At 30.0% G+C, this 18,110-nt stretch overlaps 1 protein-coding gene across 5 annotated transcripts in view; it reads left to right on the forward strand.

Annotated features, from left to right (window-relative positions):
- faf (ubiquitin carboxyl-terminal hydrolase-like faf) overlaps window positions 1-18,110 on the forward strand; it is a 199,447-nt gene that overhangs the window by 94,768 nt on the left and 86,569 nt on the right. For all 5 annotated transcript variants that reach the window (XM_085825211.1, XM_085825210.1, XM_085825214.1 and 2 more), the window contains 8 exons: window positions 3,746-4,053; window positions 4,603-4,731; window positions 4,818-4,929; window positions 6,599-6,736; window positions 8,043-8,163; window positions 8,246-8,376; window positions 9,097-9,251; window positions 15,055-15,310. In XM_085825211.1, the coding sequence (XP_085681337.1) occupies window positions 3,746-4,053; window positions 4,603-4,731; window positions 4,818-4,929; window positions 6,599-6,736; window positions 8,043-8,163; window positions 8,246-8,376; window positions 9,097-9,251; window positions 15,055-15,310 (1,350 nt within the window). The remainder of the gene's footprint in view (window positions 1-3,745; window positions 4,054-4,602; window positions 4,732-4,817; window positions 4,930-6,598; window positions 6,737-8,042; window positions 8,164-8,245; window positions 8,377-9,096; window positions 9,252-15,054; window positions 15,311-18,110) is intronic.

The following is an 18,110-nucleotide window of genomic DNA, read 5'->3' on the forward strand; positions in this document are numbered from 1 at the left end:
CAAATGAACCTTAACGCGCATCAGGCCTGCGAAGCCCAGTCGTTACAAAAACACAATACAAAAATTTCTCCCTTTTGTGAAATTTTTCGACCTTCTCAGAAGTTGCGTTTAAGGTCAAGTACTTTTCATTCACAAGCCTTTCCGGAATTTAACCCTTCATCTTATCTCAGAAACTGTGTAACCGGGCTTCCCAGGCCCGAGGCGTGCGCTCGCATTGTCATTTAAAATTGTGAAAGAGATCAGGCATTTGCAAAAAGGTCTTGCTATTTGAGTTATGACGATGAAATGAAAAGACTACAGAAACTATTAGCCGAAGTGTCGACAGATAAAGATACAATTAATGAAGAGGACGAAGAAATAGTTGGTGAAGAACAGTTTAGCTATCCCCAATCGAATTCTGAAGAGGCATTAGACTCAAGCGATAAATCTAGTAACGAATTAAGTAATTTTGTGTCCGTCAGCGAATTGTTATCGTGGCAAATATAATGTGACAAAATGGAATAAAAAAGAACCAAGACTGTGAGAACTCTTGCTCACAACATTGTGAGAAAATTGCTCGTAAATGTTTGTGAAGCAAAATTTGTGTCCTCCCGTATGAATTCTTGGCAACTGCTTATGGATAAAATAATAGTAAAAATTCTAGTAGTTTGTGCGAACATTTATATAGAATCCATTGCCGTCAAATTTGGAAGATAGAGAGGTGCTCAATCCACAAATATTACAGAAATCGGAGCAATTTTCTGTCTTCTTTATTTTGGAAGATTCCACAAGGATTTTCACGTGTTTTCTACTTTTGGGTGACAGATGGAACAGTGCTTGACATTTTTGATCAAACAATGTCTAACAAACGTTTTTTATTTCTAATGAGATGTTTGTTTGATGACATAAGAGATCACCCTTCTAGAAGGGAGATAAATAAAATGGGTCCGATAATATATGCCTTTGAAAAGTTCGTTGAAAATTGCAAAAAAGTTTGCAGTCTTTGCGTAACGGACTGAAAATCACAAATTTGAAAAATGTTTGTGGTAAACACAGCACGATTATTTGCAAAAAAATGTGAAATGCAAGTTTTATTTTGAAATTATTGCTGTAAAAATTTAATATTGCATAAATTAGTAGTAAATTTAATTGGCGCTCGAAAACAGTTTAATTTTTGTTGTTAATGATAAATATTTTCAGTCTTAAAATTGTTTAAAATACAATTTTATTAGACTTATTAAATTAAAAGTATATTTTAACATTTTATACACTCTGTTTTTATTATTTAAATGTTTTTCTTCAATTACACAAGCAATTTTATTTTTGTTTTGTTAAGAAATAACGCTTCGGGCCTACGGAGCCCGACGCGCGTCCTCGCATAGCTAAAAGTAGTGCGTGTCTTCGCGGGTTAAGTAACCGGACAGGTTTGTTGAAACTAGTTAATTGCCATTATTTTACTTCATATAAAAGTCTTCTTATTTTGAAAACATATAGTTAAGTCTTAGATTTATATTTAAATAGGTACTGCATTATTAGGTCAGAGAAGATAAAATAATACAACTATTGTTACTTGTCATAGCATTAAAGATAAAAGGAGATTTATGTTTTAGTGGGTACTACATAATTCAGTCATGAAAGATAAATTAATGCAACTATTATTACCAGTTATTACATTAAAGATAAAAAGGGGAAAGCTCTTTTGCTAAACTGTCAAACTCAATTTTCAGTTTGAAATTATCATCAGGGTTGGATTGATGTTTCAGAATGCCCTCCTGAGATATCATTTTACCCATCAGATTTTACCTTTGAATTTACCCAGTTAGCTCTGATGTCAAGGGTTACATGGGATGATTTAAAAAAATGCTGTATGACTATTTTGCATATCATAAGTATGAATTTGTTACATTTATCAATGTTTTCTATTAGAATTCAAATTTTTTGGGACCAATATTATCTCATTATGTATAGTAGAGATTCTTAATCAGTCAAGAGTTTGACTCGAAAGCCTGGAAGTTCCCAAAAATGTCATGAGAAAGAACTATTTTCTGAATTATAATTCTGAAAAGCTATATCCTATATATATATATATATATATATATATAGTAATTATATATATATATATATATATATATATATATAATTACTTTATATCCTGACGCATTTACCTCTACTGTATTAATTGTTTGGACAGAGTAAAGATATGCACATATGTATAATTTATTTACTAAAGAAATATTGATTATATTATCTCCTAAAATTAATTTTAGTAGAATTATCTTAAAAGAGTGAATCCATAGTTAGTAAGTTCAATTCCGAAACTTGTTATAAAGTAATTTGAATGTAAATTGTTAAAAATGTTTAATGGGGGCTTGAATTAAATCTTGAATAACAAAATTTCAATTGTAAAAAGAAATAAATTAAAAGCAAGTAATCATTGCCATTGATCGGAAATTAGTTGACTTTTCAAGGGGAACAAACCAACTCCCGTTCAATGAACAATAATTAAGAAATAAATACGAAGGTTTTTCATCCTTTACTCAAGTAATAATGCGATGCCAAACCGGCAATTCAAGCTAGGCCAAACATTTCCGTGAATAGAAAGGATCAAGAACGAATGCAGAGCACCAAAGAACTCATTCCGATTCAGCGTTTTCGCGAATTCAATTTTGAGTGAAATAAATTACTCGAGTATATATATATATATATATATATATAGCACTTACTAAAAGCTGTAAAAAAAGTGCTTGCAGTACACACCAAGTAGCATGATTTACTGCCAATTATGGATGACCTTGTCCTTTAGAATTCCACAGTAGTGATTGGTAATTGTTGTCTGAATTTCTACCAGGACAAGATTATTTATGTACCAAAAAGTATTCTTAAATATATGTAGCTTGGCCAAATTACTGAAGACATCTTATGACTGATCCATGTATTCAAATGAATGCATGTCACATAGGGAAAGGCTCAGTGGATTCCTTAAGACTGATTGACTTATAGTTTCAGAAGTGATGTGATATATAGATATCTAAAAGTAGTAGTACTTTTAATTTGCTGCCAATCATGCGCAGACGTGTGATGAGGTATTATCATCTAATGGGCAGTTACTACCAGTACGTGATAAGGTATATGTTAGGACTTTGTTTTCATGTTAGTTGGGCTTTGTGCCTTAGGTCTGTGTAATTGTGTATGTGTGGTATTTAATTTAGTAAATTTAACTTTTTTTTTTTTTTCCAATTTTTATGTAAATAATTTTCAGAGTTTTCCAATAATATGCGAGATTTCTGTTTTCCAATAATATGAGAGGCAAGTGATTATTCCATTTGATAGTAACACACATAAATTTATTTACATATAATACAAAGGTTGCAAGCTTAATTATTAGGCACATCTTCAGTTTTATTAGGCTTAATACCTTCACATTTGCAAAACTAATGTTATTGAATAACTTCAGAGATAGGATGCTCAGAGTGCCACCTAATGGCAGGAGCTATCACAACATCAATAATGTTATAAATGAAGCGAATAATTCAGAAATTTCAATACAACAAGAGTCTGTTGTGTGAGGAAAGGTAATTTTGGGGATATAAATCAATATCTGTGAAGTTCTTTTAGGGTGGCATCTGGCACACTGTCATGTATCTGCCCTTATAAGTCATGTGTCTTATGTAGCGAACCTTATAAATATGTTGTAATATTATATTAAACACTTTTTATATTAATTCAAAGTTTATTTTTTCCTTATTCTATATTTATTTTTTGTTAGGTTGTCCTTTGCAGTAGTGAAGATGTGGCTAATAGAGCAATAGAACTTTTAAAGGAAACATATACAAATTTAGGACCTCAGTTACAAGCAAATCAAATGGACATTCATGAAGATTTTGTTCAGTCTTGTATGGATCGTTTAAAAGCAGCATTTGATACTATTTCAGTTCTAGAAAGGGATAAAGATGGTGTAAATAGATTACGACAAGAAACAGTGAGAATGGTTCGCATTTTGAAAGTTCTTCGAGAATATGTGGGTCAGTGTGATGGAGATTACGGAGAAGAGAGATCCATTTTGCCTATGGCAAGGTAAATAATCTTTTGAGCACCATTATTTTTATTTATTTATAAAAAATGTTTTGATGCGGTATTCTTTATTATCCTGAGTAGGCAACTGAAATTTAAAATACATGTTCTGGTGTCAAATCTTTGTATGTAGAAACAATTCTCTATTATATGCAACTAAAGCTTTAAGTAAATGACACCACTCCTGTTATGTATTGACACTAATTTAATGCTGTGTAGGGCATTATTTCTTTTATTCGAAATTAGTTACTCAGAATTGTAAAAACAATCTTTTCATATTTTATAAGAGTCGTAATAAACAACATTAGCTAGCTGTATGAATCTGTATATGTTAAAGATAACTTTTGACATATCTCTGTTACCACAGCATGCTAAAATTTAATTTGCAGTCTTTAAAGCTGTGTGCATAAGACTAGTTTTTATGGGCATGCTTTCAAGATTCTTTTCCTGTATTATATAATATGTTTAGCATTATTAGAAATTGAACCATAGTAAATGCAATCCTCCTGTAGTTCATTACTTGAATAAGTTGTACTTTTTTGTTGTTTTTAGGGCCCATAGGGGTAAGCAGTTATCACTGACCATTAGGTTTTCTAATCAAGGTAGGAATTTTGATGATACAGAGGTATGGACACATTTAAATGATACTTTAGGAGCAGTTCGCCGGCAAATTCTCACAAGGTATCTAATTTTTTTTGCACATTATTCCTAAAATATTTTATTAACATTCATAGTCAGTATTATTTATTTGTCATGTTTATATTTAGAGTGAAAGCAAACAATGTAAATATGAAAGTAGATTTGTTTGTGAATGGAGAACTGCTTGATCCTGCTGATGACAAAAAATTAGTTTCACAGTTGCCTCTCAGGGATAAAATGGTAAGCATTTTTCTTGTTTTTAAAATTCAGAACAGGCTGAGCAGTTTTAAATAATTTATTTTAAAGCAAAAATGAATTTCCTTTCACTGTGCTTTCTTTTTTTTTTTTTTTTTTTTTTTTTTTTTTTATAGAAGATTGACTTTTATATCATGTAAGATGTATACTTAAGCCTAATATATTAAACAATAGTCTCACAAAATTTTATGTACAAAATATAGAAACTTTCCACTTTTAATTCTGCAAAATATAGTATAATTTTATTTATTCCAAAGAGAGCATTCCGTAAAGTATTCTTACTGGGGGAAAAATAGCTACAAGGCATAGATTTTGGTCTAAATTGGGAAGAATGATGAAGTTTATAAACTGTTGTATATTTTGTAGTAGCTTCAGATAATCAAATGTTTTAAAAAATTTCAAGAAATATGTAAAAATACTCTGTGGAATTTTTCACAATGCTGCTTGGATGTGAAAATAATGGAAATGCAAGTGTTCTAAGAGGTGATGCTTGATCCCAAGTATTTATCATTGCTTAGCTCTTAGAATTATTAAATTGTTCAGACTTTATTAGCTCTTATTGGGTGATAAATTCTGATTTATTGAATTCATTGAAGAAGTAACTTAAAACTGATTAGACATTTGAGAGCCAGTTACCATCAAAATATTTTTTTGCAAAGACTATGGAATTTGCTGAAACTATGAGTTCTGATGCTTAATCTATGTTTCACTAATATAAATTTTATTTAATTTACTTTTGTACTTATTCCATTAATTCCAGTAAGCAATTTTTCAATTAAGTAATGCCAATATTATATCTGATTGCATTTTTGAATTCCTGAAAGTAGGTGCTATTATTTTTACTGGGTAAAGAAAACCCTGTATCATAAAGCTAGGAAATGCTATGTGAATATGAATGAAATACATAACAAGTACCATACTATCTTTAATTATTGCAGTTTTCCCAGATAATCTGTTACCAAACTGCTGATACATATATTATATTACTTTCAGATATGAAGTATTGTAATCCATAGTTCTTTCCAGTTTACATGATGCATGTATAAGTGAATGTTTCTTTAATCATGTTTCCATTTTGTTAGGAAAATGCATTGCAAGCTTTTGGTTGTTAAACTGAGATCGGAAAAGTCAAATTGTATTTTTTTTTAATTTATCAGTTTTAAGCATAATACCTGTTGGTTTATATAATGTGTGTGAAGGAAATGAGGAGGTGGACATTGACATTTTGTGAGCACCATCTGACTTGCAGAAACTAAAAATGCAAAAATAAATGAGTGGGTTTTAACTTAATATTATATTATTGAACCTGAAAGTACAAAACAGTGAAAGTTTTGTTTTCTACAAATGCATAATAATTTGGGTATCAAACTTTCATTTAAATTTAACGATTTAAGGAATTAACTGTTGAAACCATTGGTCACATTTTGTTTTTCAGAATTTTATCAAAGGTGGGTGCAGAAATGTTTTTATCCATTTTAACTTTTTATTGGAAATTTAGTTATAAGCAAGAGAATATTATATACTTATCCTCACCAAAAAAAGTACACTAAGCACAAATTTTCTAAATTTTCAATATTTAATTGATGTATAGGTTTCAGTTCTATTTGTTATATATATATATATATATATTTCTGATTTATTGTATTCATATCAGATTATATCAGCAAAACTGTGTCAGATTGGCACGAATGTGCCATCTTCTCCCGATTCCAGTTCTGACAGTTCAACAGGATCACCTCAGCACCCATACGATGGACCCAATGTTGAAGCTGAAAATTGTCTCCCTGGAGTTGTAAGTTTACTGTTATTCTGTTCAATTTAGTATCACGAATACTGTTTAAAATTACTGTAGAACCCCGATTATCCGAGCTAATGTGAACAGCGGCTAGATCAGGTAAACAAAAACTCGAATAACACTGATTGATCAAAGAAAATTTTAATATTATAGTCTTACTGTACGTACTTATAGGGAATTTGTCAACATACAGGATTCGTATACAGTGATATAAAACATGGCTATGAGTTCGTAATGAATTGAATGCACACAGAACTGATAAAAGCTTGATGAAATTTATTTTTCAATAATAATAGAGTTACAGTTTTAGAATTGTTCACAGGAAAATACTCGTACAGCTCTTGTCAGTATGATAGAGCACAATCAGTAGTTATCACTTCGGACTATTAAGAATGTGCTATTAAGAAACAGTGCAAAAAAACCTGAAATGTGTAAGCTCGCATAGTGTTTTTCAAAGTTTCTCGAACATTTGCCATATCTTCATCATGAAAACTTTCACTTTGCCTGACTAAATTTAGTGATCTCATCAGGTAGATCAAATTATTTATCATCTTGCATTACTTCCTCTATAACTTGTAGCTGATTTAAAATGCCCATTTATTCTTCTTCATCTGCTTCTTAAGTTTATGTCGTTATTATATCATAATGATTTGGTGAAATGTTTTTCTAGCTTTTCAGAATAGTAGATTGTTTCACGTCATTCCACAATTCTTTCAGTGAGCAAAGACATTTTTCAAGTTACCACAATCTAGCCTGTTAACAATAGCAAGCTCCTAGTGATAAAAAGACAGTTCCTTCTACCAATCATTGTTCAACAAGCGGTCACTAGAGCGCTCACACACCGAAAAAAAAAGGAGAGACCAAAATTGCTGACATTGCTTTGTTTCACAATTAGTGTAGCTCTGGTGCAAAAATTTAAAACCAACTGATTTTTCACTCAAAGCGGGGAAGAATTGAGGCTGGTAAGTTCAAATGTGGTAATGTTGGGATTCTTATCTTTAGAGTTTGAATTATTGTTAATATCCAATTCTATAGATTATTTACATTTTGAGCAAGGCTATTTTATTTTATTTACTTATTTTATTTATTTATTTATTTATTTTTTGTGCATTTGGCACGGATAACAGATGGACACAGAAGCTCGGTTAATCAAAACTTGGATAATCGGAGTTCTACATTATATGAAAAACATTAGATTTTAATACCTTTATATAAAAGCACTTAGAATGTTATAATTTTTAAAGAACACATGATATGTGTACGTTTTTATGCAAATTTATTAATTTACTCAATCTCTTTACAGTTAATGTCGCAACAACAGCAATATGCTCAATTTTTATTCCAATTGGCTGATTTAGGAAGTTCTTTAAATGTACCTGCACTTCGAGATGAAGCCTATGCAGTTTTAAAATTGATGCCACCTGGTATGTAGGGTTATCATACTAATTAAACCATTTCAGTGTAGTAGCAGAATTCAGTACAACATTTTCTTTGATATGTTTTCAGATGCTCACACATACGAAAGACTGAAAACAATATGTTTAGAAAATTCAAAACTTGGTGATAGATCCCCTTCACCTTCTTTAGAGAGTATCTTCTTTGCACCTTCTCCTTCTCAAGTTTTGTATACTCTTGAAGTAAGGAAATGCTATTTATTTTATATGTCACTGATACATGTTTCATGTGACACTTATTAAACTTGTTATGAGTTAAATTTGTAACCAAAATTTTAATCTATGATAAAGGGTCAATATAATATGTTTTACTAATAACTGTATTAATCAAAATGAATAAATTTTCTAGTTTGAGAATTGTACAAAACTTTAGGTTGCCTATCAAAGGTAAACTGAATTCTAATAAACACTTTGCTTTTTTATTAAATGGATGTAAGGAACTTAGCAGTCACTAGCCTGAGCAAAGTATAAATACTTTCTTGACTTTACATCAAAATATAAATGGCAGATTTGGGAAAGCGTTTAGGAAAGAATTCTGATGAAACTGGGAAACTGTTTACCTCTATCTGAGAATTGTAAATTAAATCAATATCCAAAAAATGAAATAAAAATTCATATCAATCCTGCTCATTTAGGAATGCTCAAAACTAAAATTAATTATTAAATCAATGGGAATTGACATACATAAATGTGCTTTATTTTGGAATAGTTTGTGTGGTTCTTTTCTATTTATTCAAAAAAAAGTTTTTTTAATAATTCAACTGAGTTGCTTCTTTTAATAGCACTGAACTAGCGTATTTCTTAATATATTAATTACTCTTTTTTATTACAGCATTGAAAGAGCATATATCTCAATATATTAATTACTGTGTTATGCATTCATTTTCTGGTATTTTTATTTAGGTCGTCTACACTCTTCTTATGCCTGCTCATAATCCTATGTCAGAAGAAGCTCAAAATTTTCAGTACAATTTTGTTCGTAGTGGAGGTGTACCTGTTACGCTAGGAATGATCACAAAAAACAATTTTTTATCTGGTGCTGATGTATCAATTAAAAGGTATCTATATCTAAATATAATTGGGATTCATTTTATTTTTAATTTTTGAAAAAAATAGCATTGGTAAATAAATTGGCATTATTGTATGATTTATCATGCTGTACAATTAAAAAGCACTGCACACTCATCTTTTTTCCTTGCATAAACTTTTGTGAAATTTTGACCTGCTATCCAAACTGTATAATTAAAGATTATTATACTTTTAACTTCATTAGATTCAAAGAAATATGTAAATATTTTTCTAAAAGGAATTTTGTTCTTTTTTCTCTAAAATAAAAATTCAGTTCAAAACTTGGAAAACTACACTAAAAGTAATTTGAATCAAAATCACTTGAAAGAATAAGTGTAAAATGTTTAAATATATTTCATATTCATGCATATTACCTTATTTTAAGATTAGCAACATGGATACAGAAAAAAATAAATTCTTATAAAAGATAAGATATTATTTATTTTATTAATTCTTTTAAGTAATTATTAATGTACTTGTTAAGTAACATTTAGGAAGTGCAATAGTATGAAATGCAAAATGAGTGTTAAATTACTCTTCGTAAGATTATCAGTAAATAGTGTCTTGACCTCTCTCATTTTTACTTCCTTATACGAAGTAGAAAGGAAGTATTGTAATCACGAAAAATTTTAGGTATCATATTTCAATGAAAATAACCATTTTGACCACTATCGAATGCAATTTAACGAAGTTTTTGCATAACATCTGTACGCAAGGACAGAATAAAAGACTCTTTTCCCCCCAGAAAATTATAAAACTGATTTAAAATGAATTCTAAAGAGAATTTTTCGTGGCATCTGTGTGTACGTGTGTATCTCGCATTACTCAAAAACGAGTTGCCTCAGAATGTTGAAATTCTGTATATAGGACTGCTATAAGATGTAGATGTGCACCTCGTATTTTGGTTGCAATCGGCCGCACCAAACGTATATATTTATATATATATCCACTCTGTTACCCTGGTCAGTGATCTCAGTTCCGTTACTCTTATATGTTTGTAAATTGTATATTTTTTGCTTTAAAAATGATTGAATTATGTTGTTCTTATCTTCCGGTTAAGGTTTTTATGCCTTTAGTAAATCTGCATGCAATATTTTTAGAATTATCACCAATTTTAAAGTTGTTTAAGCGCCACTAAGCCTAATAATGTTTTTGATGGGCGGCCATTGCTTGTTTACATTTGAAACAGCAGGATAGTGGATTTGTTGCCAATCTAGAGAAACTAAGCTTCGCAACAACAAAGATAACACCTTCTTTTATTATTGCAAATAAATTATGCTCAATCCATTCTGGAATTTATTCGAGGAAATAAGTGTTTAAGATTTATTTCGTAATTTCTAATATAGGTATTTTGAGTTTTTATGTATTTTTGTCTTGCCGCGAAGTGAGAACTGAATTAATTGAATGAGAGATACTGAATCGTCTGTGAAAAACTGTTTCTTTCTTTTGTTCTTTCTTCCCCCACCTTTTTTTTTTTACTTAATTTTGTTTGTACATTGTTAGATTTATTATAGTATTTGAATAGAACATGTGGCAACGATTAGATTATTCTTCAAATAATATAAATTTTGTGCATTATGAGATGTGAGATGTAAAATGAACGTGTAATGCTGTTAAGTGAACCTAGTGCCAGAGTATTGCTGTGGTAACCAAATACAGTACAAAGTCCTTAATCTGGACTCATCGGGACTTCGGCGATTCCGGATTAGGGGTTTTTCAGGATTATAGATCATCAATTTAAATCTGGTAAGATAGCATGCAGAAATAATACAATTAAAAGTATGAAACTGTAATTTATGAAATAAAGAGCAATCATGATCTAAAAGGTATCAAAATTTACAAAAAAAAAAAAAAAAAAAAAAAAGCTCAATATTTATTTGTTTATTTTAGTAAACATTTCTATCAATGCAAGTTGTTTAAGTTGCTTCGTTTTTTGTGCAAATACTTTCTCTTTAATTCTATAAACAGACATTATTTCTTGTTCAGTTAGAAAGTTACACTGTTCAAGTCCTTCAATTGCTGCGTTGAGAATACCGACTAACTTGTCAATTGAAATTTTTTCGTTTTCAATAACGTTCTCTGTTACTTTCTTCACTATCGGAAGTGCGCATAGGTAAATGCTTTACGCACGTGCGTAAGTTTGTGGCTTTGAGGTCCGGATTATAGATCATTCCAGATAATTGATGTCTGGATTAGAGACTTTGTGCTGAATGAATTTTAATTTAAGAGTGCATTTATTTTATTGTGGTTTATGTGCTATCGACGAAGTAGATTTAATTCAATCCAATAAATTTAAATGAAATGCAAGAAAATATGCGTATTATTTAATATTCCGTACAAGGAACTCATGTGGTGTACACATCAGATTTTTTTTAATTCATTCCAGATTTCATCATTATCATTTTTTGTTTCACCATTGAACAGCACATCAGTTTTGCATAAGACTATCTGCTTAAATGTAGAATATATAAAATCTTTTTGTGACTTATTATACTAGGGGTGATTTAAAAGTTTCTATCTTTAAAAGGCTTTATAGTTTGAGAGATGAACTATATTTTAAAAATACATTGGGATACGGGACAGGAAGAAGTAGGTGAGACACCAGAACTTCACCACTATTTTTGGTTATATTAATATTAATAGGTATAATACCTATTACACTAATTGTAATAGCTCCATTCCAATTCCAGCACCCCAGAAAACACGTCCAAAGAACTTCCATGTTTCGTTCCCTAATCAGACATTTTTGAGAGGGTTTGGACTCATCAGTATTTTAAAATGGTCCCCATGTTGCAGAGATAATGTGTAAATATCCAAGTCTTCTCTGGGATTTGAACACATGCCTAACGATACAGAATCAGCGTTGTTAACCACTATGCTGATTGAGGTAGTGCCATTAGGCGTATCAAAATTCTGTTGATCCAGTATGTTTTTTCTGTAAAGGTGACATTAGTAGCATTTCATTCACGGTATTTAGTAATGTTGGTAGTTTTTTCATGTCTTTTTGCTATTTTCTTTAATTCACATTATTTTTTTATTCATTCTGTCTTTCATTATACTATTTTTTCATTTTTGTTGTTTATTCAAAACTTTGTGTTAATGTATCATTTGTCTTCTTTAACTTCATTTACGTAGAAGTTTTCGAAACTCGATAAAAGTGTCAATAAGGCAATAAATCAGAAACACATCATTTTAATAACTCACTAGAAGCAGGATAATTTTAATCCAACCTATAGATCATGGAGTTATTCAAAAATTTAAATGCAAATATAGGAATTTATTTGTACAAAATGTATTAAACTGTGCTTTGCAGAGTAAAGAATTTTTAAATTCATTCAATATAAAAGATGCAACTTTGATGGCTTCTATTGTTTGGAAACATACAACCAGTACAATATTACAAAAAGCTTGGCAAAAGCTGTGTCCAAGTGTCGTGAAGCAAAATTCTGTTGAAAAAGGTGAAAATGAGATTATAATATATCTGACTTTTTGGACATTAACATATTGATCAAGTCCATGAGTTTTGTTGTATTCAAGAGGCAAGGACTTTGAACACTTTATAGGTGGCAAAATGAATTTATCAGCTCTCCCATTTTGAGGAAGAATCCCCGGAGAGTGTAAAAAAAAATCTCGTACCCCTCTTCCATGTCTTGAGGAAGCTTTTATCTCGACAATATTTTAAGTATTCCTTTGCAAAGGCAGTGTAAATTTACAACATCCATGTCTTCTCCAGAACATGAACCTGAGTTCAAGACCATAACAACTATCAGAGTATGTCAGCAGGGTGACAGACGAGCATTTTTATGATTCAATGGCTAAGTACCATTCTGAGTTATTGAAAACAGTTAAAGTTTTCCTTTGAACAATCCCTTATTCACTCTTTTAGTAAATTATTTAATGGATTTAAAGTGATAAAAATAACACAGATGCAGGGCTATTATGTTATTAGTTGTATTATGGAAAAGTTCAGTGGTAAATTCATAATTGGAAGTGTGTGCTGAACCAAAATGCTGCAGAGATTACCAGCAACCAAGCAGTAAAATTAATGAAGTTATTGTAGTTAGATTTAGGTTTAAATCCCTTCGAATCAGCTGACTGCATGGGTGTTTTCATGAATTTCACCACATATAACATGGATATGGAGGACTTTTCCTAAATATGACCGCATTAAAGACTCTCTACCCTTTGGTAGTTAGCCCTTGGGTGCCTTCTCATAACACACATAATCGTAATCCATAGGTGACAAAAGAAATTGAAAATGCTGAAAAAGTATAATATACAAGAAATAATCAATATTTTTATTCATTGGAATGATTTTTTACTTTCCTTCTCTCTCTCTTTTTTTGAAGAGTGGGTTCTATGAAGCAAGTGGACATTCACACTTTATTTATTTATGTGTTCGGAATTTATTTCATGCACTGGCCAGTATTGATGATTCCAAACTAAAATTTGATTGAATTTAATTAAACTGTGGATATATTTATTTACTAATAAATTCTGCTCAACAGATAGGTTTGCAGAATTATTTTATATAAATATTTTCATTCCTTAATGCATTTAGTCTGATAATCTGGAATATTTCATTGTTTGGCATCACTGAAATCTTGGCCAGCCAGGTTATTAAACTGCTGCTGCAGTTATTCCGTAATGAAATGTATTGAAGATGCCCTTCAGCAAGAAGGTCTGTTGTCTGCTGCAAAAAAATTTATGTAGCCTTCAGCATGCCATCCTATAGTTAGAACTCTCATTCTTTTACCAACTTTTCTTTTGGATATGGAACAAATTGTGCAGGAAGAAATCCCTAATCATGTGCTCCAGAGCTCCTTTTTAAGGACATCTAATTGCTTCGGAATGATGGCTGATAAAGGGTATTGTCATATAAGATGACATTTTGCTGAAGATGACTAGAATATTTCATCTTAATTGCTCTTGAAATTATTCAAAGCTAATGCAACTGTGCTACCCCTCGCAACTGCTCAAATATGTCATTGTATCATAGTCCTGGATTATATTGCTTTCTTTTAAAGCCAATGCAGTAGTTTTTTGGGGAATGGCATTATCAGTATATGCATTGCCCATTTCACATGCTATTATTACTGCAATGCATTTTACACCAATTACATTACTGAATCACAAGCTTTTTATCAGCTCATCAGGATAGTATGTGACCACAGCACTGTTGAACTGAAACTGTTTCATTGCATTAAGAACATTTAGAATTATGATATTTCCTTTCTTGGTTTCCTGCAGATGTACCTGTAAATGTAATGCTATTTAATATTCAGTCTTAAATTGTAATAAAAGTCATCTATTTGAAAGTTATATTTGAATGTCAAGTTGTTGGCAACAAATTGATTATATCGTTAGTTTTCATTAATCAGTAAATATTGAAATACTGTTGTAATTTATTTGTGTGAAATTATTTGACAAGTATATTTATTTATATTTTTATGTTTCCATTTCATTTTTTTTTGTTAGGCATTTGTTTATTTTGTAATTGTCTTAAAGAAATTAAAAGTGTGTGTTGTGAAATTAATAAGGAATGCTATATATTAGTTTATGTATGGATAACAAATTACTATGACTTATTTTAGTCCTGAAAATTCATAACAGAAAAAAATAAGTTCATTGATTTCAAAGTTTACTGAATTTGTTTAATTTTAATATAAATATATATTTTCGCACAAATTATAATTCTATGAGCCTTTTATTTTTTTTCTTGTTTTCTTTGTTTAAATTGTATGCAATATATTTATTGTGTATAATTCAAGTTAATTTTATTTTATTTTTCAGGTCAGCATACCTTGTCGTTCTTAAAATTTTAAAATTATTATTGACTACTGTTGGAAGATGTATAGTACTAGTAGAAGCTGAAGTTATGCATTCACGTGGTTCTCCTGGTTCTTTATCACCATCATCTCCTAGTTCTGTCATGCTTACAGGAAGAGCATCTGTACTGCAACAAGCTTTAACACACATCCCCAATCCAAATTCTGAGTTCATGCTACGGAATGTGTCTGTAAGATTGGCACAATTATTGCATGATCAAGTAAGTAAAATCATATTTTTACCTTAAGCTGTACTATATACATAAAAAGTTATTATGTTTGCTACTAAAAATGTTCAATATGTAAGCTCTATGCTCTTAGAAAGTGCATAATTTTTACATGCATAATGGGATGATTTGGCACTAGCTGTAATAAATTGGCGATGGTTTGTTCTGTTGGAGATTCTTTACTGCATAGGTAAAAGGGATGGCAGTTGAAGACAGACGTCGCTGTAGATTCACCATGTTTTTTTTTTTTTTTTATTCTTAATAAAGCATTTTTTTAGATGCAGTATTGATTCACACGTAGTTATGAGTGCAATGTGCACTCACAATTTTTGCAAGATTAGATCTGTTAAGAGAATGAACAATACAGTGAGTTTTGAGAAGTGTCAGTTATATAGTCAAAAGTTTGTTTAATCTGATTGAATTGTCCGTATTGTAATGTGTACATAAGGTGGAATTATAGATTGATTTTGAGACGACATTCATTAGGATAAGAAAGGGATGTAACCAATCTAAAATGAGGAATAAAAAGGCTTATTGCCAAAATTTTACGTATTCCTCAGGGAAGTAATGTTACTCAATATATATTACTTCCCTAAATACGTAATATAAAATATTACATATTTAGGGGAGGAATACCTAAGATATAAAATATGAAAAGAAACTATTAACTTTAATTTTGGCAATAAGCCTTTTTATTCCTCATTTAGAGTCTTATTAAAATTTTCAATTCAATTTTAAAAATTTACTTTTGTTTTCTCTAAAAATATAAAAGTTGTCGTAAAGTTTTTGAGAAATAGTTGCAAAAGTTCACAGTTTATTAAATCCTCGTTTGCATGTGAATCATGATGTGTTTAGCCCTTCTTTTGAAAGTCTTTTGCAAGACTGTTGTATTCAATAGAAAGCGAAAAAAATCTCTTTTTACGTAGCTATGAAATTCTATTAAAATTCATTCTTTACTCATTATAAAACAATCCACATTTTCGTATTGTAAAGCAATGTAAAATGGACTTGAATTAATAAACACAAAGTTACAAAATATAGTACAATAAGAAAATAAACTTTGATTTAAAAAAATGTGCAAGTCCTCAGAAGCAGATCAACTTAACTACTTGTTGATGGCTTGGAGATGTTTAAAATACAATAGCAAGTAAAAACCTCCATTTTACTTGCTTCCATTTACTTGATCAACTGGCTTTTAGCATTTTATAAATATATCAAAGTTATTAATTACGAAGTATGACCATAACATTGTTCAGTGTTACATAACTGAAATAAAAACATAACTATACAAAAATTCAAAGAAAGAAGAATAACTTATATTCAAGTTAGGTCTTACAATTTTAGCGAATAAAAAATTTACTCTAACTCACAATAATAGAGCTTGTAAACATTTATAAAGAATTTACAATTTATAATAAAATCAATATTACATTTTGTAATAGAATCAACATATTCTTTATTCATTACGATGACAAAATAATTTAAGCATATAAAACATTGCAAATAAATTATTAAATAACATTAAAATTGCTCATGAAACTTATAAATTCAAAAATGGTTTAAAACAAACAATGAATTCTATGCCTTTAAACTGTAACAAAACTGCTTTTCAGACTTTTTCCCTCTTCAACACTAATTTTAGAGATGCCACGTGTGATAAATGAATTCATGCATAATTTTTTATTCCTGACACTGAAAACAAATTTGATTTAATTTACTCAATGATATTCATGAATGTAATGCTAATGATGATTAAACATGATGATAACATAAAAAATTTTAAGTACATAAATTTCTCACACATTACAGATAGATAGCCTTGGCTATAAATGCCGTCTCATTGATCATTTCGAAAACACTTTTTTTTTTCTTTAGGTAATTTTTTGTTCACACACAAAGTAGAAAAACACAGTTGTCGGCTCATGGTATGCTTCCAAGTCATTGTAGTGGGATGATTTGGATTGGCAGCGGTTTGTTGCATTGTAATAACTTGGAGATTCTTTACTGCATAGATAAAAAGATGACACTTGAAGTCAGATGTGGCTGTTGATTCACCAAATAATTTTTATTTCTTGATAAAGCAATTGTTTAGATGTAGTATTTCATTCACACATTATTATGGGGGGCAGTATGCAACCCACAATTTTTGAAAGCTTAGCTCCTACTAAGAAAATAGACGATTCACAGAAGTCGGTAGCAAGGCATATTTGCCACAAGAAAGCAAAGGGGAAAAAGGGCACTGCATGTAAAGGTTACATAAAAATTAATCTTAATCTATTTTTTAGTTTTAGTTTTGTTTGTTTGTTTGTAATTTTATGGGCGTTATGTTTAGGACGAATATTTTTTTTTTTTTTTCTGTTAAATTTTGTAAATTTTCAGTTTTATTTTGTAGTTTTTATTTAATGTCTGATTTTTTATTTTGTGCATATTTTCATGGTTCAGGTATCTTGCACAGCATTTGAGTTTTATCAATTTTGTCTTGTTTAATTTTTTACTTGTACGAAGTAAAAATTATTAAACAATTACGAAATTACAAAAAGTTTCAGGCATCATATTTCAACGAAAATATCCATTTTGACCACTATTGAATGCAAGTTAACAATGCTTTTGCCTGACATCTGTATATAAGGACAGAATGGAAGACACTTTTCCCCCTTAAAAATTAATAAAACTGATTTAAAATGAATTGTGAAGAAAATTTTTGTGGCGATGTATGTATCTCGCAAAACTCAAAATCGAATTGCCTCAGAATGTTGAAATTTTATATATAGAACTGCTATAACATGTAGGTGTG

This window comes from Stegodyphus dumicola, chromosome 10 (assembly GCF_044657685.1).
Source record: "Stegodyphus dumicola isolate Sdum_Otavi_A_Nest chromosome 10, ASM4465768v1".
NCBI classification, from domain to species: Eukaryota; Metazoa; Arthropoda; class Arachnida; order Araneae; family Eresidae; genus Stegodyphus; species Stegodyphus dumicola.